The 27,450-nt window shown below is 31.9% G+C and overlaps 3 protein-coding genes and 3 long non-coding RNA genes across 8 annotated transcripts; 3 read left to right on the top strand and 3 right to left on the bottom strand.

Moving 5' to 3' along the window:
- Window positions 1–26: 26 nt before the first annotated feature.
- On the bottom strand, window positions 27–4,702 carry LOC129907110 (uncharacterized). 2 transcript variants are annotated; one of them, XR_008770961.1, is made up of 6 exons: window positions 4,588–4,702; window positions 3,440–4,532; window positions 2,845–3,381; window positions 2,504–2,773; window positions 174–643; window positions 27–115 (listed from the first exon to the last, which is right to left on the bottom strand). It is a non-coding gene; the product is annotated as an uncharacterized LOC129907110 (long non-coding RNA). The 2 variants fall into 2 exon arrangements; XR_008770962.1 differs by having other exon boundaries at window positions 28–115; window positions 178–643.
- A 5,864-nt stretch (window positions 4,703–10,566) lies between these two features.
- On the top strand, window positions 10,567–17,956 carry LOC129907105 (general transcription factor 3C polypeptide 6). 2 transcript variants are annotated; one of them, XM_055983179.1, is made up of 2 exons: window positions 10,567–10,879; window positions 15,888–16,923. In XM_055983179.1, exons 1-2 carry the CDS (start codon window positions 10,705–10,707, stop codon window positions 15,995–15,997), a joined length of 285 nt encoding a protein of 94 aa, XP_055839154.1. In that variant the 5' UTR covers window positions 10,567–10,704; the 3' UTR covers window positions 15,998–16,923. The 2 variants fall into 2 exon arrangements, with proteins under 2 accessions (XP_055839154.1, XP_055839153.1); XM_055983178.1 differs by lacking the exon at window positions 15,888–16,923 and adding an exon at window positions 17,673–17,956 and having other exon boundaries at window positions 10,619–10,879.
- Window positions 17,957–17,965: 9 nt separating this feature from the next.
- On the top strand, window positions 17,966–19,398 carry LOC129907097 (snRNA-activating protein complex subunit 3). The gene has a single exon (XM_055983163.1). It carries the CDS (start codon window positions 17,966–17,968, stop codon window positions 19,196–19,198), a length of 1,233 nt encoding a protein of 410 aa, XP_055839138.1. The 3' UTR covers window positions 19,199–19,398.
- A 4,127-nt stretch (window positions 19,399–23,525) lies between these two features.
- On the bottom strand, window positions 23,526–24,249 carry LOC129907104 (28S ribosomal protein S17, mitochondrial). The gene is made up of 2 exons (XM_055983177.1): window positions 24,017–24,249; window positions 23,526–23,946 (listed from the first exon to the last, which is right to left on the bottom strand). Exons 1-2 carry the CDS (start codon window positions 24,122–24,124, stop codon window positions 23,587–23,589), a joined length of 468 nt encoding a protein of 155 aa, XP_055839152.1. The 5' UTR covers window positions 24,125–24,249; the 3' UTR covers window positions 23,526–23,586.
- Window positions 24,250–24,558: 309 nt separating this feature from the next.
- Window positions 24,559–25,078, top strand: LOC129907093 (uncharacterized). The gene is made up of 2 exons (XR_008770956.1): window positions 24,559–24,843; window positions 24,905–25,078. It is a non-coding gene; the product is annotated as an uncharacterized LOC129907093 (long non-coding RNA).
- Window positions 25,079–25,684: 606 nt separating this feature from the next.
- Window positions 25,685–26,216, bottom strand: LOC129906348 (uncharacterized). The gene is made up of 2 exons (XR_008770775.1): window positions 25,920–26,216; window positions 25,685–25,858 (listed from the first exon to the last, which is right to left on the bottom strand). It is a non-coding gene; the product is annotated as an uncharacterized LOC129906348 (long non-coding RNA).
- Between the last annotated feature and the right edge of the window lie 1,234 nt (window positions 26,217–27,450).

The following is a 27,450-nucleotide window of genomic DNA, read 5'->3' as shown; positions in this document are numbered from 1 at the left end:
GGTAGTTGGGAATGTTTTTGTGGAGAAGGTGGTGCAGTTGCTGCGGTGCATGTTGCTGATGTGACGGAAGTTGTTGCTGATGTTGTTGCTGCTGTTGTTGCAATGGAGGGCGCACCTATAAATGAGTGAAAAAGATTTTAGAAAATTGAAATAAAACTCCTTATCGTACATACATACAGTCCGTAACACATGGATAGCCTCACCCATAGTATTTTTAAAAATCATCTATTTCTTGTACTTTTTAGATGCGAACATATTGTACTTTTAACTGAACAGCAAGTAGACACTACTGTGTCAGGGATGCAGACAAGTTTTAATTGATTTTTTTCTGTAGGAACAAGTTTGCCAACTTAGTTTTTATCCACATTTTTATCCATCATTTGTGAGAAATGGGGCCGTGTCCTTCTAAAAAATGATTTGTTGGACTTTAATATTATCCTGGCATTAATATTAAGCCCATTGAAATTTGGTTTTATAAGGTGGCATCGAGATTCGTTCGTTGCTGCCCAAGGCATAGCGTATAAGTTGAGCTTCGGCAGGATTATTGAAACGCACATAATTTTAATTAGCAATTGTTATCATTGCGCCTTGGGTGAAATTTGTTTCTCCATCGACACGTTTTGTTCCATCGATAAGAACTCACCTGAAATAAATAAAATATAGGTTTTCAATGGTGTGTATATTGTTTGTATATTTTATTTGCACTTTTTAACAAAATAATAAAAAATAAGGCACTCGCTTGCCTGAATATACATTTCAATAAATGGTACAGTTTATTAAGAGATGTGAACATTTAATAAGATGTGAAATACTTTCAGCCTAGCCAGCTTATTCCAAAATGATACGAGTTTAACTAATTTTTTTATTTCTATCTACTTTGAAATATTTTCTCTCCTAAAAGTCCCACAGCAGCTCCAGCTGACATCAATTTTAGTTTTCAACCAAATAGGTACTAACTATGTAGGTATCAAAAAAATTTTTAAAAATTGGAATTTGGCACGAGCCCCCGCCTTCTTTTATGTAGTAATAGTAATAGAAGTACCTACTTATATGTTTTAGACTGTATTCTTTATTACGACTGGGATAAATTGGACACAAAACGCAGTCGGGGTTAAGCAATTTACCTCAAAAACGACCCTTACTAATAGATTTTTATATTATTCCATTGAATGTATTATATTATTGAGAAAATTTCTCCAGGGATAACGTTTAACATTTAGTTAAAAATTTAAAAAAAAATGCAAATAAAAGATATAATATTGTAAATAAAAAAAAAGGAACAGGGTTTCCGTGAAAAAAATTATGTATCAGTTTTTTTTTTTAATTTCTTAGGAACTTTGATATTTATTCGAATGAATTCTTTACAATTTGACTTAAAACTACCAGGTCATTAAATTATAATAAAAAAGGTTCATAATATTGCAAAATTTTATACAGAATAAGTTCAAAAAAGAAAACAATTTTTTTTTCTAAATTTCATCTTTTAAACTTAATTTCTCGAAAACTACTTAATGAAACAACTTGAGTCAAAAACCAAAATAAAGGATAAACTACCAGCTTTAAGAAAAGTAATAGCACAGAACTTTGCGTGCATTTTTTAATTTTTAATATTTTTTTTCATGGCTAATCTGGCTAATCGAGAGGTAAGGACTTAAGTGGGTTTTACTGTACCAAGAAAATGAAAAATTTTCCTTCCAAATAACTTCTTAGTCACTTGGCACCTATTTGAAGGTAAAAATTTGCGGAGCGAAATTCGTTCTTCTGCTCTACCTTAGGATTTAGATGAAAAGTGCACAAAATCGCTTGTGCCAGTTTCAGCGTTTTTTCTTCAAGTACCACTGCTCTAATATCTGAGCAACAACAAAAAACAAGTAGCATCTTGGATTACTATGATTCCAATTTAATGAAAGCAAAACGACCTTCTCATAGACTCCCAACAGGAATCAGAAAGCTCGACAAGTATATAAAGGAAATTAAGAATTTTTATAAGAAATAAAATGTTTATCTATTATTTTTAACTTAATTTTTGTTTTATATGTAGCATGCTTCAATTTAACATAAGTTTGGATACAGTTTGAACAAAGTATTTTTGTTTTTTCTATAAAAACAGAGTGATAAAACAAATTGAACTAAAATGAACTAGGTCAGAACTTGTTCAGTAGCGTGATTTGAACTTATTTGATGATTACTCAAATGAACTAAGGGCTCTGTTATAGCTATCAGTAAAATCCATTATATATGAGCTATTTTGAACAAAATATTGATGAAATAAGTTTCGACCTTATTTTAACTATTTTTTTTCAAAAAGAAGCAATGCATTTGGTGTTAAATTTTATTCACAAACCCAATTTGAACAAAGCCATATATCCAAAGTTCTTGTTCTAGGCTCTAGGGGGATTTTTTAGTACATATGATTGTTGAAAAAAATAAAATGTACTGACGCAAGAAACTATCTGTGGCACTTCTATAACATAATTATTTAATAAATATATTTTAAACTTACAATTTAATCCAATTTTAAAGTTTTTTCTTCGTTATTACCATGTAATCTCTAGCACGAACCATCAAATCAGAACCCACACGATTAGCATTTGATTAATTATCTGGAGGATAGAGGACTTCGAATTTGCCAAACAAATTGCTTTTAGTTAGCACTCCCACTTGCGCCAAAGTCGTAACACAAGCAATGTACCATTCATATCCCTTTTCCAGCTAAGACATTCAATACTTTCTGTCAGGATTGACATGATATCATCGAAAGTAAGCATGCGAGCTATAAAATAAAATGAAAAATGAAAGTTTTCTCAAAAACATGAGAAGACAAATTAACTTACTAATACTAACCATCTTTAAAAATCACTCTTTGCTGTTGAGTGGGAAATATCTTTTGTCGCTCTTATGCAGCAGTGGGTGATGTATGTAGATGCCAAAGTGTCTCGGACACAAGTTCCTCAGTACATCGTTTAACAAAATTATCATAGCTCTTGTCTTTGATTTTCTTGTTTCGATTCGCATCGGTTTTTGAGAATTTCACAATGACTTGCTGCACTTATTCGTCATCGTCTTCTTCGTTGATTGACTTTTCCTCCACTTTGGTACCACATACTTTGCAGCATTGTCTATGGATTTTGTGCTAATATACGATTGTTTGTCGTTCGCCTTTGGCTTGTTTTCCATACGCCATGATGGCAAAGTGTTCGCCTTTGAAACGATCATAATATTTGGATTCTGTGTTCATGGTAAAGTCGACTTTGACATAATTGCTAAAGGGTTTTACACAGCAATTTACCAAATTGGTCGAATCGAAATTGGTTATATGGGTTTTGGTGAGATATGTATAACTAAATTGTCCTGCAAGTTCTTTGAGAGAAACACCGGTATCTACGAGAAAGGGAGCGGATTTTTTGGAAATGTCTTTGGAAAATAATAAGTGGCTTACCTCTTCACTCTTTCATCTTCGTCCATTTTTTTAATCATATTTAAGAATTGATGATGAATTACTTTTTTCGTGTTCATAGGAGGAAAGGAATGGTTTTAAAGCTTGAAATGGTTCGAAAAAAAAATTGTTTTCAACGAGAAAAATAACACAAGCATGTTTGACGTTTTGATATTGGGTGCGTTCAGTCACCTATCGGATAGGTTTTCTGGGATACCCATATCTGCAATATCTTTTTGAACGAAAAGCTATCAAGATAGTTTGCCAAAGCAGCTACATAAAAAATATTGAAATAATATTGAAAAAATAATAAAAAATAAATATTGATAAGAGGAAATTGTTTTAATTCATTTTTTTGTATAGTACTTGCCCAATCGATTTGACTATCTCTTGCAAATATATTTTATTTCAAGCTGAATAATAGCGCGAAAAGCAATAAAAATAAAAAAGGCCATAATGTTTATCAGCTGATCACTCGGTGAGGTATACGTATACTAAAAATTCTCGCATGTCTTCATATTATTTTTGGCAGAAAATATTTCGGCTGTTGAACGCACCCACTAATTTTTTAGTTGGTATTTCAATTTTGTTTCATCATTTGAAACATGAGTCCAATCTCCAGTGAGAGTCGAAGTAATAAATAGGTATGCAAAAAGAAATTATCTCGTCAAAGAAATAGAAAATCATCGACGTCCATCACAATCATGGTATACCATGCACCACAATATCAACATAACAGAAACAGCAATCGAGTTGAGATGATAATCTTACTGCTTCTGCGACTGGTGTCTCTGTTTCAACTCCAGAAGCATCAGCAGCAACCTCGATACTAATTTCAAGTGGAGGATAGGATCAATAATTCAACGGGCTCTGGAAAAGATCATAAATCCACTTGCCTTTTTACTTGGTCTTGTTCAATAGCTATTGGTTGCTTTAATTTAGCTGGTGGGTTCTCTTCCATGACACGTGTGGCATTTCTTTGTGCTTTCAATAGACGAATCTTTGTACGTAGTGAGATGAACGATTTTTCAAATTTTGCCAGTGTCCTTAGTTGATTAAAGTTCAGTTGATTCATAACAGATTTGTCCATGTTCTTCTGAAAGTGATATTTTTATTTAATTAATTTTATTACAAGTCAAGTGTATACTTACGCCTCTTAACGTATTTTCTTGCAATTGCAATTCACCGATTTGTGACCTTAGAATTAGATATAGTTTGTAGATCTTTGTGAGTCTACTTGAGCTTTTCCAAATTAATATCAGATGCATTCAAATCAAACAGCCATATTAGTCTTCGCACGGCGGGAACGGCGATTCTCCTGTAAAAACCTTCGAACATGTCAGACACCATTATGTCGATGCTTTTAATATTACCCCCCTATTCTGGCAAACCTTACAAGTCACAAGAACTCCAAAAGGTGAGCTAAAATTGATTTTGTGAGGTTTTTGTATACATAAACTTTCGAATTTGTGATCTGCACCGAAAGAGGTCACAAAACTCACAAGTTGGATTTTTGCTAGTAAGAAGTTTGTGAGAAACAAATCTTCACAAAATCGAGTTATGATCACCTTGTGAGGTTTTTGTGACTTGTGAAGTTTGCCAGACAGAATGGGGGGTTGGTTTTGATGATGATTCTTTTGGACGAATTTTGGATTCGTAGAATACTATTTGAGCTTCTTCGAAGCTACCACTAGCACAACCACCATTACTGGTGCTGCTTCAGCCTGAATTGCGACACAGCACTGAAATTCGTATTAGTTGAGCTTCGGCAGGATAATTGGAACACAAATAATTTGAATTACCAATTGTTATCATTGCGTTTTGAGTGAGATTTGTTTCGCCATCGTTTTGTTCCATCGATAGGAACTTTGTACTGTTGATCAAAGTGAAGACTTCGATAAATAGTACAATGAATGGGACGCACACCAGATCCGTTTATAGAGACACTACATGTATATGTGAGGAACCTATTTTTATATCACCTGAAATAAATAAAATATAGTTTTTTTTTAAAGGGATCTTGTATTGTATTTAAATACATTTAAATAAAAATTAAATAAATAATAAATTTATTTGCACTTTTTAGTAAAATAATCAACAAAAAATAACGCACTTACCTGAATATAAATTTAACTAAATGATGAAGTTTATTAAAACACTACATATATTTTGGCGTCCTCAAAAGAACAATCGAGAAGCTGAGTATCATGCCTTCTATAAACCTTTCCAGATGCTACATTTTGTACACCTGTAAAGCTTTATAAGAATAAAATTGTTATGATGATAAGAAGCTTTTAATGACCTCTGTCGCGGATTCCTATAGGATTAAATGCTTCTCGACATCGTTATAGTGTGCTTATAGATAATTTTCTCATCACACCTATAATCCCACTATAAGATACTCCTAAAAAGTTTTTTAGAAGTATAAATATCAGCGTTTACTGATAATTTTTTTACCGTGGGTAGTATACCAGCCTTATAGGTGCGAATAGCCCTTTAGACTTGCAACCCGTAAGCAAAAATGTTAGTTGGGTGGGAGGGGCATTTTTCTAAAAAAAAATTATCAAAATAAAAAAAAATTATTAAAAAACAACGGCAACACTGACAGTAATAAATAATACCATTTCCAAAAGGCAAAATTGTGCATTTGATTCTAATTTTTAAATCAATATAATATTACCAATAGTTTTTGAAATAATCGATTTCAAAGTTAAAAATAGGGGAAAAAAATATTTTGAAAACTGATTTTATACTATTTTTGTCCAGACTGTGAATTTTAGTAAATAAATTACTTAGACAGAAAACTGTCTCAATTGATTCCTTATCGAACAGTGAAAACTATATGTTTCTATGTCTTCTAGTTTTTGAGAAAATTGAAAAATAAAAACAAATAAAAACAAAAAATATTTTGAAAAAAGAAAAATCTGATAAAATAATTTTTTCAATTTTCTCAAAAACTAGAAGACATAGAAACATATAGTTTTCACTGTTCGATAAGGAATCAATTGAGACAGTTTTCTGTCTAAGTAATTTATTTACTAAAATTCACAGTCTGGACAAAAATAGTATAAAATCAGTTTTCAAAATATTTTTTTCCCCTATTTTTAACTTTGAAATCGATTATTTCAAAAACTATTGGTAATATTATATTGATTTAAAAATTAGAATCAAATGCACAATTTTGCCTTTTGGAAATGGTATTATTTATTACTGTCAGTGTTGCCGTTGTTTTTTAATAATTTTTTTTTATTTTGATAATTTTTTTTTAGAAAAATGCCCCTCCCACCTAAACGGGGGGAGATAGACCCCCCTCTTAAAGAAAAAAAATGTTTGTATTGAGCTCCTCTACAAAAACCCTTCATCAAATCCTGGCGTCCAACTTATCCTACTACGTGCCGAAACAACATTTTTGTTCTATACCTAAAAGTTCGAATTTCTGTATCTGTGTTGAAATCGAAAAATTTTTTTTTCTAAGCCAATTTTGAAGTGATTTTCATAAAAAATACATCGATCAATTGGGAAATAGATATAGTTTTAGAATATATTTTTTAAATAGCATGTTGTTTTGAAAACATATACTTTAAATTGATGCCGAAGTTGGGCAAATGACAAAAAAAATTGAATTTTTGAACTTTGACATCTTATAAATTCTAAGTGGTTTAACCGAGTTACATGTTTTATACATTGTTAAAAAGGTATATTTATCTTCTATCAGAAACTGTAAAAAAATCGAAAATGGGTAAAAAATTGTCGAAGCTAGAATTTTTTCAATGGGTGAAGGTCCAAAAAACCGTTTTTTGCCCGTAACTCCAGATTTTGGGGGTGTTAGGGGATTTTCAAATACCGTTTCGTATTCAGTGCGACTAGCTCTACAAAACCTGATAGGTCTCCGCCCGCGTATATTTTGAGTGTTACACCGTGTAATTGTAAATCATTACAGGTTAAAGGCACTAAGTCATGGCTTTTTCTACTTTCGTTCACATAATTATCATTTTGGTTTTTTAAAAACAAAGAAAGTTTTTGGAAACTATTGTCAAAATGTTGAGTTTGTGTTTAAAGTGATTATCTGACAAATAACAGTTAACATTGAATTTTCACAAGAGAAATAATCTTAAAAATCGATTTACTCAAAACTATGTTTTTTGACTTAGTGCGTTTTGGCAGCATAGCGACGCAATGTCAGTTTGGACCTTTTTATGTGTACTGCGAACGACAATGACCTAAAAAGTGAAAAAGTGGGAAATTTACATAAGTAAAAATTTTTTATTTCTTTCTACGGCTATTTGTTTTTGGAAAAAACTACAAAAATTGTTTTTTAAACCAAAAAATAAGCATTCTGCATCATTATTTTGAATTTGTAGTCGGGCCTAGTATTCAAATTTGTTTTTTCTTTTTTTCACTCTTTTTTTTAAGTTCGGCAAGATTCTACTGAAGTTCTTGAATACTTTTTAGCTCAGTTAAAAATGTTCTATGGATAAAGGCCAAAAACTTGCCTTAGATTTTTTTTAAAGAGCCGACAAATATTTGTTTTGTTTTTTTAGGTCGTGTGTAAATTTTTTTTTTATTAAAATTCATTAGGGGTATTCACGATTCAATGCAAATGGTCTTGTATCGTTGCAAAAGTGCAAAAGTGTAACATTTTCTTAAACTTAAATAGCCAAATATACAGACTACAATTTTTGTACGCTTTTGCACTTTTGCTATACCCTAAAGGCTTGGACACACCGAACTGTACATGCGGTAGCGGTACGGGTAATTGTATGAAAAAAATTCCACATCTGAACGTTGATGTGTCAATTTGGAATTTTTTTCATACAAGTACCCGTGTACCGCTACCGTATGTACCCTTCGGTGTGGCCAAGCGCTCCCTATTGCAAAAGTAAAATACAATGGTGCAAAATTTGTCTGTTGTAGTTGTAGTAGTAGAAAAATAAAATTTAGGATTTTTACACCTTTTTGTTGCACCGGATGGTGAATACCCCAATTTATTTTTAGCTGGGTGTTCAGGTATATATTCCTTTACTTCTTGCATCCAGATCTATGTAAATCCAACAAAAGTTAATCCCAATTTCGATTCGCCATAATCTTCCTATAATCTGCATATATGAAGATCTCTGCATTTTCATCTACTCCCTGTATCCAACATCTGTGAATCTTAAATACTGTATCTCCTTTCAATGCAGATCTGGAAATGCAGACGTACATATGTGTGGATCAGAATCAAAACCCATTTTATCCACTTTTTTTGATTTCGAGTAAATCGAGAAAAACTTGTATCTCGTAAACGAAACATTTTTTAGTACTTTTTTAAATGCAGGATTGATTCAATTAGGATTCCCTACAATTCAAGTCCAGAAATCGTGATCTGAGGGTTTTAGTTTTGGAGCTATACCCAAAACAAATATGGATATAATGGATTTTGAAAATCACCTCTGAATTTCAGGCCAAAATAAGAAAATATGGCATTCAAAAAAACTCAATTAAAAACGAGAAAACTTTATTTCCTTTTGAAGTGAAAACTTCTTTAGTATCGTAGTGATTTGAAACAAGATGAAACGAAAACGCGACACGACTTCAACTTGCTATAATTTTTTTGTTTGAATAGATAGATGAATGAAATTTGTACTGTAGATAGGTATGTAATTAAATAAATTATAATTGTACAAAATTTCAATTATTTTCATATTCAAAATTCGGAGATAACGGTAAAAAGATGTTCTTTTCCAACACACGTTATATCTTTGGATCTAGTGCACATACAAATTTGATTTAACTTTAATACGTATGCTGATAACATAACCTTTTATTTGATATATCACACATTACGTTACGTGCTCTACAAGTTACACAATCTTAAATTGAAAAAAATTTAAAAATACCTCAAAACACCTGTGGAGATCTGCTGGCGATGAGCAGCTACCAGTGTAGGAAGTACCGTAATCTCAGTCTGGAAATTCGACATGGTTGACTTTAAAAAATTCTAACTTATCTTGTAGACATCTTTGAAATAAGATTTATATATCATTATGCAAGATGAAACAATAAGCTTTCACATGGTATAAAATTTTTTATAAGTTGTCAAACAAAAAAATTGATTTAATAGCATGAGAACATAAAAATAAATGTTTTTTTTTGCTTTTTGGATAAAATTTCATCGAGTTTAAAACATTCTAGCTCTTTTTGTAGATGTCTTATACACCTTATCGATATATATATTTTGAGCTAAGACAAGCTAAGATTTGAAGGTGATAGAATAAAAATAGGTAGATTTTTTCTATTTTTTTTTTTTGCAAGAAAAATGATTTTTTTAAGGTTTCACTTCTACCACGTGTGAATTGCACACATGATTTTTTTTTTTTAACTACGCCTACTTTCTTGAACAAATAAATTCAAACCTAAATGCCAAAATTTTTTTTTCAAAAATCCGTATAAATTTTCGGATATTCCCATCTAATCTCATCCCATGGATAAAATGGTTTTTGAATTTCAAATTTATTTTAGAAATAATATTTTGAATGGATATAATGGATTTTGATGCGAATAAAATTGTTTGGATATAATGGGTTTTGAAACAAAAACTCAAGTGGATAAAATGGGTTTTGAAATTAACCTCTAACTTTGTGGTCTGATTTCTACGCCAAAAAATGTAGTTAGAGACTCAAACTTGGGCGCAACGTATGTATTTGAATACTAGAAACAAAACCTCATACCTAAAGGCTTGGCCACACCGGAGGGTACGCGGTAGCGGTACGGGTAGCGGCAACGTTATTTGTATTAAAAAAATTCCACACCCGAACGTTGATGTGTCAGTTTGGAATTTTTTCCATACAAATACCCGTACCGTTACCTGTACCTCTACCGCGTACCCTCCGGTGTGGCCAAGCCTTAAGTCATTTTTTTTGAAAAGTGGATATAATAGGTTTTGATTCTGATCCACACATATATGTAAATCCACCACAAATCTGTTATAAACTATTAAACTGTTATACAAAAAAAAAGTAGGCTATCCACTATCTAGTGTTTTATAGAGTTCAGTGGTGTTTGCTCTGCCTTAAACCCAGACTTTGCATTCTTTCTTGAATATATCTTTGGTCTGTTATGTCTTATCTATATGTGTGTAAATAAATTGTCTTTGGCCGGCATTTATTTTACACCATTTTTTTAAAACATTTCATTTTTCATTTTCTATTTTACCGTAAAACCACTAAACGGAAAATGTATTCTATTTAAAACAGTAAAGAATATTTATTAATAAAATAACAATAATTATGACTACAAGAGAAAGTACATCCGATTGTGATTACGACGAAGAAGAAATTATAGTTTTTGCCGATTTTAAAAATAATATTTTAAATGAACTCCAAACCACAAATCCATCGATTAAAATAATTGGCATAGATTCGCAAAATCCAATTGCTGAAGTCAATGGTAATATATTTAAAGGTGAGTTTTTGAACATTTTTATTTAACGATAATACTTGTATCCACAATCAAAGGAAATTAGAAAAACTATAAAAATAGAAATTAGAGTACTCCTACCCATGCGGTAATGTCTGTACTGTACCTAGCCTGCACAGCACTCATTTTGAATTGAAGTTAAATTTCCCATCTCGGCTCTGCCTACATTGGTTTGTTTCCAAACAAGGTGAGACCCAGTTCTGTTCTCACTTTTCATTTAAATCGATCCCAAGAAAACATCTCTCGAACACGTGCTTTTCTTATAACTTGGTCTTGCTTCTTGGAATGTGCCTTTCGTCATTATAAAATAGATGCTTGTTGAGTCTACCAGAGTGGTACGTTCTTTGGTAACATGTTTGCATTTGATTTTAACAAAATCATTGATGTTGGAAATGTGATTTGAACTTTTCTCCCGTCTCTAAAGTGAAAAAAACACTGGTCAACAAAATTAAACGTTTTTTTGGTTACAGAAACCAAAGTATACTTTTCTATAGGTTTTTGTGTGCTGAGCTCGAATCCGAAGTGAATAAATTCTATCACATCACGTTTTTGAGATAATCCTGTTAGAAAATCGAAAATGGCCTTTTTACCAGTTTTCGAGATTATTTCTTAGCGTTTGGTTAGGTATTTTAAATAAATTTGTAATGGTTTCTAAAAGAACTAAATTGTCTCTTTCTAAATCCGTTTAAATCTTTTAAATATCTCTTTTCTTTTTTGAGAAAACTTAAGTGCAAAGTGGGGAACGTGTTTGGTACATCTCATGTTTATTTGCTTTTAATAGCAAATCCCGAAAAGTTCTATGCCAATTGCTTTCAAATTTTGACACAACGTTTCATTTACATTCCTGTAAGTTCTTATATTGTTTTTAACAAGAAAAAATTTATATTTTTGTAATAATTATTTAGTATAACTATCTTTCACGGGCATGCTTTGGTTTATCTCACCGCGATTCACCACCTTCGCCAATATAAAAACTTGCGAGATTGTAAATGGAACGTTGTGTCAAAATCCATGGGCGGCGAGCACCCCAGACAGAGTAAGAAAAATTCGCAGGTAAGTTTTCAGGTGTTATCAATACAAATTTGATCAATTCAGGGTTAATCCAATACTGTATCACTTTATTGTATCCTTATTTAAGTCTGAATGTTTAAAAAATAAGTGACTAATAGTAAATGTTTCAAAAATGAATTTATCGACAAGTCCAGCTACGTGAAAACAGAAAATAAAAAGTTTTTTTTAGAAAAAAGTAGTTTTGGTTTTTTGTTAATTTCTCGAAAATGATAAGATATTTTGGAATCCGGTTTTCTGTTTTTGTTTAAAAACAAATAAGAGCATCGAATTTAAAAAACTTAATCAGTACTTAATTACATACAATTTTGAGAAAAATTAGTTTGAATTTTTTTTTTCCAAATTTTTTTTCAAAATTTTGATTTTTAAAATTAATTTTTCAAAAACTTTACTAAAAAATGGCTTTATTTAAAATTTTTATAAAAGACTAAGTTTTTGGCTTTACAAAAAAGTATAACACGTTGTTGTAGGTGTAACCGTTGATTTTTAATAATTTTTTTTCCAAATAAAGTCAATTTTTTTTTAAATTGCCCCTCCCCGCTAAACGAAGGGGAATAGACCCTCCCTCCCATACGATTTTTTTCTTGTCTCGCCCCAACCTACACGCTCCAGCTTTTTGGCACATCACTCCTGAATCACCCTGTATATCGAATGACGTTAAATCAATAATCTTAAAACAAACAAAATAAATAAGAAAAAAAAATACAAAGAGGAATTTAAATTCGAAGCTATCGCTGGTTCAACATCGCGGGTGCAACACGTTTACAAAGCAACCGAAAGTAAGTAACGGTAAGGAATACACCAACAAAATATTATTTTCTTGTATAGAAAAAAATACCTTACATGTGTCACCACATGTCTAACAAGTTAGTTTAACCACAAGCTGTCGGTAATGGAAGTTTTGGGCCTGTATCACCTGCCATGACATTAGCAGTTTTTAACGACTCTTTTGCATTAAAGCCTTCCCAAGCGCAAAGAAACAAATTTTTCTGTTAAATTTTACTTATTATTATTACAAAAAAATAACAAATATTGAAATTTAGAAATTTAGCCGAAGATCGTCTCTAGCGGAATGGCCCTATACTAAACACGTTGATTTCAACTTAAGATTTCTCGAAGAAGAAAAGAGATACAAATTTATTTAAAACAAACGCAAAGAAATAATCTCGAAAACTGGTAAAAAGTGGCATTTTCGATTTTCTAACGGGTTTATCTCAAAAACTTGATGTGATAGAATTGTTCTGACAGCACCCAAAAAACCTATAGAAAAGTATATATTGGTTTCTGTAACAAAAACCTTGTTGACCAGTGTAATTCCAAGATTTCCATACAAAATGGATTTTAAGGGTGGGTTTAGTTTGTCCTTAAGCGAAACAAAAACGATTCACATTTAAAGCCAAAATTAAGGTTTAAGCAAAGTAGGAAGCTATCGTGTTGTAGCGAAGAAGGGCGAAGAGCACAGGGAAGTAACTATGAAGTTTTATTTTTTGCTTCAAGACAAATTGGGGTCATTAGGCAAGTCGTTTTAATACAAATGGCATTAACAAGTTTATTAATTTAAATGTTAAAGATGGCCCAATTTTAAGTCAGTTTTTTTTTTTTAAATACCGAACATAAATACTATATTGTTATCAAAAATAAGTCTCAATAAATCTAAATTTTAATACAAATGGCATCAAATTCCTAAAAAGTTTCTGTTTAGACTAGGAACACTTTATTTCCATAAAATCTAGCAAACAAATTTTACTCATGAACTTAATGTGGATTATCGAAAGATAATCTTATCATTATCATCATTTGTCACTGAATAACTGATTATATGAGAAAATAATCATCTTATTCTCAATTCACTGTACCAACAAAAATTCTTTCCTATCTTTCTATTCGTTCTAACTAGTGCATCTCTCCATACCAATGGGTCAACCCCCAAGTATCTTTCAAGCTGAGGTAAATGCCATTGTAAAATGTGCAGAAATAAACCTCGAATTAAATCACCGAAACAAAAACATTAGCATTATTTCTGATAGCCAAGCTACCCTAAAAGCACTTAAATCCTACAAAATCAACTCCAAGCTAGTATTGGAGTTGAACCGTATTGCGAAATAGGAGAAAATGTTATTAAAAATAAACTGCACAAAGTTTCAAGCAAATCCATTCATCCGTTTAGGCCCTAGCTCGATGTACAGATGGACGTACATACGCACAGACCGACGGACGGCATGACGAAAACCAGTTTTTTTGATCTTCTCCGTCATCATTATGTTGGTTTTGTTGGATTTTTTTCGACACGAAGCTAATACTTGCCCTCAATCAAAAATCAATAAAAGTGAAAATACATAAAAGATTACCTTTAAAAGGCCCAACTATAACAGGCATATGCGCGTATGGGCTTATGTCAAAATGGCATGAGTGAGTTGTCGAACATACTCAATAGCCATAATGCGCATATGCGCGCTTCGTTCACTTTCCTTTAGCATATGCCCTGCGTTTTGAACCGCACGACATGAGTAAATTTCTCAGAATTAAATGTAAGTAAACAACATGGATGCAAGGGGGATGGAAAAATTAAATTAATTTTCACTTAATCAAAATGTGATAAACGAATTGAGAATTGAATAAAAATATTTTTGTGTAATTCAACGTGTTTTTTTTTCCAAAAATTATGGAAAACAAAAATGTAAATTGTGACAGGAGGCTATGCGCGCGTACATGTATATGTTTATTATGGCTAATCCTCTTGTTTTCAAAAACACGACGAAGCAGTTCGTTCGATTTTGACATTAGCCCATCCGCACATATGCCTATTATAGTTTGGCCTTAATCAAACGTCCAATCACTTTATCTATCAAATTCATCGAACAAATTCCTAATTAAACGAAAAAGGAGCGATTCACATTAAAGAAGGGCCACACCGGAAAGGTATGCTAAACTTCAGGGGTGACATTCTGTATCGCATAAGCAAACAAACGTTTTGGCGTGTGCGAAAAGATTTGCTTCATGGCCAGAAGCAAATCTTTTCACACACGCCAAAACGTTTGTTCGCTTATGCGATACAGAATGTCACCCCAGTGTTGGATTATTTTTTTACATACCAATACCTTTACCGCATAGCTTTCTGGTGTGATACTTCGTTTATAGGACTCATACTATAATCAAAACGCGGTCCTAGAATTAATACGTTTAAAATTAGTTTTAGTAATTTAAAAACAATTTAAATAAAAAAACGATAACATTTATTCTACAAATCGCACACTGGGACGGATAGTGTCACAATTAAAAAATTGTCGATTTTGAATGAGAGGTTAGGATTAACACTCGTACCATGAGTCCTATACAAGTACGCACTTAAATAAAAAGTGGACTTACAACAAAATATGATGGGACTTAGAACAATCAAGAATACTCGGGTCTCATTTTCAGAAGGCTACTTACCTGTTTTTATTGTTCGATGTCCCATTAAATTACATAAATATATTATCTGCTGAAGAAATTATTTGAACAAAAACGGTTTTCAAATTCGGAAAGAGCGCCCTCAAATTAGTAAAACTGCATCATTGCCTATCTCATTTTCGGTAAAAAGTGGATTGAGAATAATTTTGCTTTCCGCCGACGATATGTCAAAATAAACAATTGTTTGTAATTCGGAAAATTTTCCAGGCTGACTCATTAAACGCCAATGAATTTTCTTTGTAACAAAAATTTTCTCAGTAAACACAAAAAGAAAAACCGCCGGGAAATTTTTTTGTGTTGTGTTATCGACATTTTATTAAACAAAATTGTCGCTTTTTGTTATCAATTATCCATTATTGTTTACTAAATTTGTATCTATATAAGCGGAAGAACGAGTGACCAATCCGTACATTTTGTTTTATATTTGCAAACTCTTAATTTGATAGTTGTTTTTAAATTTTTGTTTTAATTTAAGGTAAAATCTTTGTAAAGATGACGATCACGTCAAAGACGCATTGGATACCAAAGCATATCATACATATTGGGGCAGTAGATCCTTTTATAATGGAAGTAAGTATAACATAAAATCAAACAACCTCCTTAATGTTTGAGAATAAAAGACGAAATGATCTAAAATAAAATAAAACAATAGGATATCCAAGTTTTCGTACACGTGTCACGAGTCAAAAGTATTGTCAAAAATTCAAATGAAATGTCGAAAATACCCAAATTCGTCAGTCTTTGTTGATTAAGTTCTTAAAAGAATTAATTTTGCCAAAAAAAATCCCAGCCTTTAACTAAAAAAATTCAACAATAGAGTCAAAAATCATCTTTTTGGGATTAATGGTTCCTAAGGCTTTGCTTTTAAAAACTCGTTGAAACCGATTCCATTTTTTTTAATATTGTTTTAAGTGTAAGAAATCCGGTCAGTAATTAATTTTTTCCTTAAAGAGATGGTTTTTTGCAATTGAATTAACTATCCACAAAAATGCATTTCATCAAATAACTTGGTACATGTACATTTAACAAAACATCAGCTAGAGTTAAAAAAAAAATTAAGATAAAAAATCGCTTGCAAACAATTAAATTCATTTACAGGATTAACCACCTCTAAATGAACTCAGTAAAGGAGCCACCTTTAAGCAACTTAAACCTTAAGAGCAAACACTTACGAAAATGCCGTGCATTTTAATTGTAATGTTTTAAGCTCTTCGATATTTGTATAAATTAATTTAGATGTTCCACATTTTGCAGATTTTAATGGCGTTTTTAATTGGCAATCCGGAATTGTTCTTCGATTCGGAATCCCAATTGAACAGTTTTTTTTTTATTCCGAAGAATCTGAAGTTTGGTGTGAATGTATTGTTTGAGTTTAACATGTTTCACATATATGTGTATGCGCGACAAATTTCATTTGTATTTGTGCTGCAAACATTTTGTACTGCTGACATTTATATCTTATGAATGTGTGAGTGATTCTGCTTCTGATTCTGTTTTTAAAACCAGAAGAGAAATTCTCTTTTTTTCAGAATCAGAACTGTCAGTTTTGCCCAATTGAACGCATTAAGATTGCTTTTTATATTTGCAAACTCTTAATTTGATAGTTGTTTTTAAATTTTTGTTTTAATTTAAGGTAAAATCTTTGTAAAGATGACGATCACGTCAAAGACGCATTGGATACCAAAGCATATCATACATATTGGGGCAGTAGATCCTTTTATAATGGAAGTAAGTATAACATAAAATCAAACAACCTCCTTAATGTTTGAGAATAAAAGACGAAATGATCTAAAATAAAATAAAACAATAGGATATCCAAGTTTTCGTACACGTGTCACGAGTCAAAAGTATTGTCAAAAATTCAAATGAAATGTCGAAAATACCCAAATTCGTCAGTCTTTGTTGATTAAGTTCTTAAAAGAATTAATTTTGCCAAAAAAAATCCCAGCCTTTAACTAAAAAAATTCAACAATAGAGTCAAAAATCATCTTTTTGGGATTAATGGTTCCTAAGGCTTTGCTTTTAAAAACTCGTTGAAACCGATTCCATTTTTTTTAATATTGTTTTAAGTGTAAGAAATCCGGCTTAAAGATTGCCAATTAAAAACGCCTTAAGACATTCACACAAATCACTAGAAAAAAAATATGCAAAATTCATGTAAAAATATCTTTCAATATTGTTGTTTTTAAAATATTGCTAATGAATGATTTTTAAAAATTATTTTTGTCTAAATGTTCGTTTCTTCTTCTTATAATTGCAGGGACATATGATTTATCAATGGGAACACATGTTGTTTTCGAAGAGGATGACAACCCTCCGCCTATAGATCCTATTTATGAAAAATATTCAAAAAAGACTTTTAAATATTTCAACAAAACTAATAAAGTACTTAATTTTTCCCGAATTTTTGTTGAGTCCGAAAATAGCGCAACCGAAAAAACACAAGAATCCATTTCAACAAATAAAAAAATTGATAAGAATCCCCTAATCGTTGATACAACATATGAAGAAGCATTAAAAGCACTAAAAAACAAACAAAACTGAAAATTCACAATGGACAAAATCTACAGCATCCCCAAATCGGAACCAGTCAGTTTTAAGAAAATTTTGGATGAATTTGTTACTGAGCTTAAGAAAACAGAATTTCCAGAGAACGACCAGGATGTACAACGACTAATGGGAATGGAAAGAAAAAATACTGTTTATGAAAAAGTTAAATCTTCAACTTCTTTGGAATTGTTAGACTCGCCAGATGATGTTCGAGTTGCACCTTATGTTCCAGGCATAAGTGAATTTAAACGTAAAACTACGAAACAAAACCTAACTATTGACGCAAGACTAAACTCGGTGCAGAAGTTAATCAAAGAGAAAGAAGCGAGTTATGGTAGCCCATTTATTAAAACACAGGATTCTTTTAAACAAGTTCATACACCTGTAAACCCTGCTGACCATAATTTAGAACCGTTCAGTGATGTAGTTATTTCAGTTCGTTTTTATAGACCAAAAACTGATACACCTCTTAAGCGTAGAACCTATCCAACATTCAGTGAAGAGTTTAAATGCCTTGGTTCCAACTTTCTTTCCGAGTTACGTGATAAGATTTCTTGTGTGTGCAACAAGAAACGTTTCTTTGAGCTGAGTGAAAATCCTAAAGTTGAAAATCCTGAAAAATTATGTGATCCAGGATTTTTCTTTATTGAAAATACATTTTACAATGACATGCGTAATCCAGCCAATGCTGATTATTCTGAAGTTATACGAGAATGGTCAAGAAAGAAAACGAAATGTTACCAAAAAATACCATTTCAAACTCGACGCATGGAAAAGACTCGTTTCATTGATTTGGAAGTTAGTTTGGGTTTTCCTCAATTGTATCAACATCACGGGAACTGTGAACATTTATTTACATTTTCTTATGTAGAACTACTTTCAATACATACCTGCCTCGTGCGTGAGTTGTATCCACTTCTTAAGTCTGTAAACGCGTACAATGCCAAGTTTTGTCACATGTGTGGAAAACGGGAATATGTTTATGTTGTTAAGAACAGTAAAAGGCAATTACATGATCCAGCGTACCTTTGTTCAGTATGTTTTATTTCATTTCATTATGTGAATGGGAAAAAAGTTGATGAATTCAATGCATATAGGCTTGTGTCGTATAACGAAAAACTCGATGACCATGAATGTTTTATTGTTGAACACCTAGAAGTTTTTGATGACATAGATGAAAGTGTTGAAGAAGAAGAAGAAGGACCCGGACCATCCAAGATCAAAAAAGAAATTTAAACACATAATTAATACTGATAAAATAATATTATAATCTTTTTATTTTTTAATAATATTTTTGAATTCCTTTTTTCTATGGAAGTTTTTTTTTTTAATTTTTAAACAAATTGTTTGGTCTTAAGAATTTAAAAAGAAATATTTACGTATGTAAATCTACCATTATTTTGTTACTGAAAATAAATTTTTTTAACTTACTCAAACTGACGTAGTCTTATAGTGGATGAAAACGACAAATTTAAAGAGCCATTTAAAGCTAACATCAAAGTAATTGAATACGGACGATACAGTTACAAACATTTTAGATCTAGAAGCGAAAGCGCTGTTTTTTTTACTAACATCGAATTCATTTAAAAAAATCGACTGGCCCTATGAGTTATAAATATAATTGATGCTTCTGAAAACTAGGGGTGGAATCGCGTTAGTCAAAAATTTTTCTTAAATTTCATAAATTTATTGATGCCACAAGATTGTCTAGGAAACTCAAGGAAAAAAATATATGGGAGTGAATGACAATCTTCCATCGTTCAAGCAATAGATGCAATTTTCTTATTAATTGACTTCAAACACAAAAAAAAATATTTGAACACAACGGCAACACCTACAATATTTAAATATACATTTTTAAAAAGCTAGATGCCTAGTCATACTTGTAAAATTAAAATTAAGTTAATTGAATTAAGGGCTTTTGAAAGAATGGTAACTGAACTCAGATTTTTGAAAAAAAAAAATTATTGAAAAAATTTTAACATATCGTTTTTTAAACTTTTTCGTAATATAAAATGCATTTATTTTCAATTTTTTTTGGCCGCATTTATTATGATTTGAAATTATAAAAGAAAATTGTCAATATGTATAACGGTTTATGAAAAAAATTAAAAAGTATTTCGTTTTCGAAGAACTTTTTTTAATAAAAGTTTTGAAAAAAAATTAACAAATTTTTTTTAACGTTAAACATCTTAACATAAAATTATTTTTTATTCATTTAATAGCCCTTACTGCCAAAAATTAAATAGCAAAAATTTTAACTTATTTTTTACCAAAATCTTTGAGAAAATTAATTATTTCAATGCAAAAATTTGTTTTTATCAAAAAAAAAAACAAATTGAAATTAAAGTAATTTTTAATTTTTTTTTCAAAAGTGTGTACCTTTTCTGCTTCGGAATTCAACTGATAATATTTATGGCCAAAAATTTTGTTTAAATAAATTCATATTTTATTAGAAAAAGTTTGGAAAAAAGTCATTTTAAATTTTTTTAATAACATTTTTTTTAATTCTGAGTTTGAGAACCATTTTTTCAAAAACTCTTAATTAAAATTAGTGGATTTAAATTTAAGAGATAAGAATGAGCTTCTGGCTTTTTAAAAATGTATTTTAAAATATTGTAATTGTTGCCGTTGTTTTCAAAATATTTTTTTTTTGTGTTTGAGGTCAGAATGTTAGAAAATTGCATTTATCGCTTAAGCCTGGTACGCTGCTCGCGCTAAATTTTAGCCTAGATAAAATTCCCATACAAGTTATCGATAATTTGTATGGGATCCATTTTAGCTCAGATAAAATTTTTCGATAATTTGTATGGGAGCTAAAATTTAGCGCGAGCAGCGTACCAGGCTTTAAACGATGGAAGATTGTACCTTACTCCTCTATATTTTTTTCCTTAAATTACGAAGAGAATCTTTTGCCAACATTTGTTTTATGAAATTTAAGCAAAAAAATTTGTTAAAAAAAATTTAATTTTAATTTTTAAAAACAATACGGCAACATCGGCAATTTTTAATCTGTAGACTTTAAAGTATTTTTAATTACCTACGTTTGAAAAAAAAAATCTTCAAAATCGAGCTATTCGGCCGGGTTTCCTAATAACTTGCTTTAGTTACTCTACTATTTTACAATTGGCAATTCCGTAAACTAACCTCAAGAACAATTGAATCGTCAGTTTTAAGAACGGAATAAGTTAGCTTTTTTCGAAATTGACTTTTTAATGCAAATGTTATCTTTGGGCGTAGACAAATCTTCTAGAATGAAAAAAAAAAAAACAAAATAAAAATTTTGGGTGTCGAAGTTACAGGGCTTGAAAAATTGTATAAGTTTGAAGAACAATAAATCCAGGATTTTTCAGGCTACTGATTATGTCTAAACTATGAGAAGAAAAAACCGCGGATTGCTATCAAATGAGAAAATCGAAATTGAAGATAGGGGTGCAAAAGTCCAAAAAAAAACGTGAAAAAAAGTCAAGAAAAGCGATTTTCTAGTTATTTTGTTTTAAACGGTATTTTACTTTTTTACAAATCGGAGCCTTTACAAGTCTGTCAGTTTTATAAGTGCTTGAAACATGTAAAATGCATTACCTTACCTTACCAACATTGAAAAAGAACGTTTGTCAAAATACTTTTTTCCTTCAAAAATTAACTATTTTACTGACATTGACCACCATGAGCTTCACCATAATATACTTATTAAATAACCGTCAACTTCCTTATTTTATATTTAACCGTTACAGATTATTCTCATCAGTAAGAAAAATGTTCATTTTATCAAAACACTTTTTCCGACCTTGTATGTTTATTTTATTCAAAATTTGGCTTTTGGGTGAAATTTCAAACCGTAAGTTTTAAGAACCGAATAAGTCCAACGTTTTTAAACCGTTATACTTGTCTACCAGTAACCGATAGAAATAAAATTTTTATTTCGTTCGACTCAAATCCACATAATCTTTATTTTATCTGAAGGTCAAACATCTGAAAACAGTAAAATATAGAAGCTATTCAGTTTTTTGCGTTTTCCCAACAATTTTGCAAAATGGACTTATTCCGTTCTTAAAACTGACTATTCAATTATGTGTACCGGTTAACCATATTTAATTCAAAGTGACACTTGTTTATGAAATATAAGAAGTGTTGCATTGTCTTCAAGAGACCCAATATTACACTAAACGATAAATGCTTGGGTTAAGGTTAGTGCAAAAAATTCAAAATGTCTAGACCAATTTTTCTGACATTCGCTATCGCTAGGTCTTTGTAGCAATGATACATTTCCTAAGATTCGAGTACCATCTTGCATTTAACAACAATTTATGTTTCCGAGCTAATGTAGTAAGTATTATAGAAACAGCTTTTTGGACCACATTGAAATTTAGGTTTAGCTCATAAAATTCATTATCACATTTAGCTTTTTCAGAAAACATTAGGAACAATACTACAATCGAGTATCGGCATTATCAATTTTGGTTCAATAGAAGTTTTTCAATGGAAAATGCTCGATTTAGCCAAAAAAAAAAAAAAGGTGCAACCCACTGCACGATTGTATTGAGTTAACTCAATTGTACAAAGTTACGTGCTGGCTGGCACCCCTGTATCAAATCAATTTTTCTGTTTATCGTCCGAGTAGAGTGGGTTTACCATAGAGCATGAGGAACTCATTTGAGTTGGTCATTTCAAAAACCACTTAAGTCAAACAGTTAAAATTTTGCAGTTGTAGTCAATAAAAACCTTTTCATTCACAGATAAAATAAGATTTAAGTTTTTATTAACTCCTCCAAATTGTGCCTTTCGTTCTACCTGTTCACATCTACTTGGCGAAACCCTGTGCATATTTTTAAAACACGATGGAGAAGCTCCCGTTGCTAGTGCATATAGACCGAGAGCCCAAATTTTGGGAGTGGAGGTATAACCAAAATGTGAGTATGCAGTTTTATAGCCTTATGCGTTCCAATAACGAATTCATTAGTCTGGCTTCTTTAAATTGCGATTTTATATGGTATCGCGACTTATTAAAAATTAACACAAAATCAAATTCTGAATATAAGGACTGATGGTCTGTCATTTCCCCTAAGCCTGAAGACATCAATATTGACGATGCAATGAATAGATTTCAAAATATAAGCTGTTTAAACGGCTATGCTTTGGAGACTTTCCTGTTTATTTTTTTGTTTGATATTTCGAATTTAGAACTCTCCAAAAATAGAGCTCTTATGGAATTATTGCTCTTATGGTTAGTTTAAAAAGCTTATATCTTGAGTTCTATTGATCGCATCGTCAAATTTTATGTCTTAAGGCTTTGGGTAAATGACAGAGCATCAGTTCTTATTATTCAGAATTTGATTTTGTGTTAATTTAGCCTACTCACACATATTGGAAAACTCGCGATATTTAACCCCTCGGAAACCATATAAAATAGCGATTTAAAGATGCCAGACTTTTGAATTCGTTATTTGAACGCATAAGGCTATAAAACTGCATGGTCACATTTTGGTTATACCTCCACTCCCAAAATTTGCTGTGGGCTCTTGGACCTAAAACCTTAAACCTAAAGAAATTAAAAACCCAATGATACTAGTTAATTTATTTATTTAATTTAAAGTAATCAAAATAGGAAAACGAATATTTTTAATTTAAACAGCATATGGCTGGTCCTTGCCGTCATCATGATATTTAATATACGTTTGACGATCTGTGAAATCTTTTTTGCCCTCCAATCTTCCTCGAGGTGGAGCGCTATCATAATCAAACGCCTTTTTGGATTTTCCAAACAATTTGTTCGATTCTTCGATCTGTTCACGATACTTGCCGACAACAACTTTTTTACCAGTAAGAGGGTCTGTTATGTCACCCATAGGATAAACAACCTCCTCAACATTGTGTGTGATTAAACGGGTTAATTTCTGGGGTAATTTTTTGATTAGAACAATATCGCCAGTTTTACATATTTTTTGTGGATCATGTGCAAAGAAAAATTCGTCTTTTTTGAAATACTGTGGTAATTAAATAGTGTGAGAGAAGAATTAGTATTGGAATCACATTTTGTCATTTTATGAATATTACCATGTTTAGATTTGTATCTAATTCCATTCTACGAATACGAATTTTGGAGGCAGTTTTCTTTACACATGGAACGCATTGTCCAAGTAATATTGATCTGAGGTGTGCCATTGTTTGGAAATATTTTTTATGATGATTTTTAATATAATTTAATATTTATTTATTAGCAAAATAAGAATTTAAAATTTCAAAATGTTCTTTCCAAAAATGTCAATGCGGAAAAAGAAAAACAAAGTTTGACATATGAACGATAGTGCCCTTCAAGCAAGAAAACCATAAACAAAAAATACCAAGACTGGAAACTTTCGTACGTCTTTCCCCCCAAAACCCTTTTGTGTACAGTGCTGTCTGTGAATATATGTGATTGCCACCACGTTGGTAAATGACGTTAACACGGACACATTTATAGATTCACGACATTCACCACACATTGGACACGAACACAACGATAGGCTCACGACATTCACCACACCTCACAGCTTGTAGGCAAACGTCAGTTGACCGCCGAGTTTCCAGTCTTGGTATTTTTTGTTTATGAAGAAAACGGAGTCCAGAAAAGACAGTCCGACCTCCGACCGAGAAACGCGGGGTTGCACTCACACACTTGCAACTTTTTGTGTATGAACACAAAGTCGAACGAGAATCGTGGTGGAAAGTGAGAAATGGAAAAAAAAGTGAAACAGACATAGCCAACAAGAGCAAAAGCGTCATTTTGTTATGTTTCGTTGAAGTGTATAGTCGCGTCGCGTCGTGTCTCGTGTCGTTGTTATTATAATATTAGTATAATTATAAACAATATCAAATTATAAACAATATGGAAACAAAAAAAGGTATGTTGTATATATCGCTCAAAGTGTTTGGGTTAAAATGTTGTTTCTTCTTGTGTTGTAGATGTAATCTCTAATGATGAAGAAAAATCTAGAAGGTGAAACATGCGATTGGTAATCTAAAAAACACCAACAACAGCAGCAGCATCAAATGAAATAAAATGAAAAAAAATGTATTGTATTTTATATTGTATTTATTGTGAAAATTTCGTTTGCCAAAATAAAATAAAAAATAAAACAGTTTCAGTGAAAAAAAAAATAAATCTTGTTCTTTTTTTGGTCGCAAATGCGAAATGTCATCCCTTTCTTATTCCTCTTTCTGGTAGGTTTTCGCTGCTCCGGCTCAGGTCCGCCTTCGGCTCCGTTTTCTCGGAATGGAGATTTTCACCACACCAATACATATGCAATCGACTTCGCGGTGATTATAATTTCCATACTAATTTGAGCCGCCTTCGGACCAGTTTCTGATCCGAAGTCGGACTCAGCTCCGCCTCAGGCGGAACGGATTCGGACCGAGGTCGGACCTGTTTGCTTGAAGGGTGCCCTTCAAGCAAACAGGTCCGACCTCGGTCCGAATCCGTTCCGCCTGAGGCGGAGCTGAGTCCGACTTCGGATCAGAAACTGGTCCGAAGGCGGCTCAAATTAGTATGGAAATTATAATCACCGCGAAGTCGATTGCATATGTATTGGTGTGGTGAAAATCTCCATTCCGAGAAAACGGAGCCGAAGGCGGACCTGAGCCGGAGCAGCGAAAACCTACCAGAAAGAGGAATAAGAAAGGGATGACATTTCGCATTTGCGACCAAAAAAAGAACAAGATTTATTTTTTTTTTCACTGAAACTGTTTTATTTTTTATTTTATTTTGGCAAACGAAATTTTCACAATAAATACAATATAAAATACAATACATTTTTTTTCATTTTATTTCATTTGATGCTGCTGCTGTTGTTGGTGTTTTTTAGATTACCAATCGCATGTTTCACCTTCTAGATTTTTCTTCATCATTAGAGATTACATCTACAACACAAGAAGAAACAACATTTTAACCCAAACACTTTGAGCGATATATACAACATACCTTTTTTTGTTTCCATATTGTTTATAATTTGATATTGTTTATAATTATACTAATATTATAATAACAACGACACGAGACACGACGCGACGCGACTATACACTTCAACGAAACATAACAAAATGACGCTTTTGCTCTTGTTGGCTATGTCTGTTTCACTTTTTTTTCCATTTCTCACTTTCCACCACGATTCTCGTTCGACTTTGTGTTCATACACAAAAAGTTGCAAGTGTGTGAGTGCAACCCCGCGTTTCTCGGTCGGAGGTCGGACTGTCTTTTCTGGACTCCGTTTTCTTGCTTGAAGGGTGACAGATGCGTGCGTTCAAAATTTTATACTACAGTGGCGTTCACACTTGACTAACGTCCCATTTACATGAGTAAAAAAAAGGGTGTCCCAACTATCGATAAACTATACGAAGACTGGAAACTTTCGTACGTCTCTCCCCCCAAAAACCCATTTGTTTACAGTGTTCTCTGTGAATATATGTGAAAGCCACCGCTGTGTTAAATGACGTTAACACGCACACATAGAAAGATTCACGACATTCACCACTGCACCTCGAAACGACATTTGACCGCTCAGTTTCCAGTCTTGGTATAGTTTGTCGATGGTCGCAACCAAAGCCTAGTACGATCCTGATGCGAAACGAAAAATTTTTAAGTCTAAAAACTTGACAACGAAAATGCTAACGAAAAAATATCATCGAGTATTCCCAACTAACAGTTTTGATGTTATAACGATGGTGAGAAGCTTCTCGTCATGACTAATTTCACACTAAAAGACTCATATAACCCTAATTAGGATTAAAAAGGCCCCCTTGTTCACTCCTATTAAACCTATGAGAAGTACAATGAAATATACCCAAGTAACAATTTTACTTGCATAAGCCTGGTACGCTGCTCGCGCTAAAATTTAGCTGAGATAAAATTCCCATACAAGTTATCGATAACTTGTATGGGATCCATTTTATCTCGGCTAAAAATTTTCGATAATTTGTATGGGAGCTAAAATTTAGCGCGAGCAGCTTACCAGGCTATAAGGTCCATTTTTTTCGATTCGGCAAGCTAGTTTAGTTGAATTTATGAATAAAAAAAAAGATTTTATTGATTTTTTTTCTTTTAATTTTTTTCTATTTTGTTTTTTCTTCTTTTTTGGCCATGTCAATGCTTTTCCTGTCGTTCTGAAATGGGAAGAATTTTATTTTAATTGAAAAAGAAAACATTTTTTTTTATTTCACAAATGGCCTCGCCAAGAATCGATCCCACGTACCTCTGCACACCAAGCCAGCACCTTACCAGTAGACCATACTCGAATATTAAAGATGAGTGGCAAAAAGGGAGCTAATTGAAACCTCACATAAAAATGCAATGTTTTTTTCTAAAGTGTTACAAACATTGCATATCTGCAGGATAAAAGCTTTGCATTCTTGGAACAGGTCTTATGAAAGCCTTCTGTCACTTGAAAATAGAAGGCTTCTTTAAAACGGTTCAAACAGGTCTTATGAATGTCTTCTTTAACTTATATTTACAAGGC

The sequence above is a fragment of the Episyrphus balteatus genome, chromosome 1 (assembly GCF_945859705.1).
Source record: "Episyrphus balteatus chromosome 1, idEpiBalt1.1, whole genome shotgun sequence".
In the NCBI taxonomy this organism is placed as follows: domain Eukaryota; kingdom Metazoa; phylum Arthropoda; class Insecta; order Diptera; family Syrphidae; genus Episyrphus; species Episyrphus balteatus.
Note: the sequence above shows the minus strand (reverse complement) of the source record. Positions and strands in the feature narration are given on the sequence as shown.

Coding starts and splice junctions, on each gene's coding strand:
- LOC129907097 (XM_055983163.1), top strand. CDS start 17,966: ATGGACAAAATCTACAGCATCCCCAAATCGGAACCAGTCAGTTTTAAG.
- LOC129907104 (XM_055983177.1), bottom strand. CDS start 24,124: ATGGCACACCTCAGATCAATATTACTTGGACAATGCGTTCCATGTGTA. Junction 23,947..24,016: donor TAGATACAAATCTAAACATG/GTAATATTCATA, acceptor TAATTACCACAG/TATTTCAAAAAAGACGAATT.
- LOC129907105 (XM_055983178.1), top strand. CDS start 10,705: ATGACTACAAGAGAAAGTACATCCGATTGTGATTACGACGAAGAAGAA. Junction 10,880..17,672: donor CAATGGTAATATATTTAAAG/GTGAGTTTTTGA, acceptor TTATAATTGCAG/GGACATATGATTTATCAATG.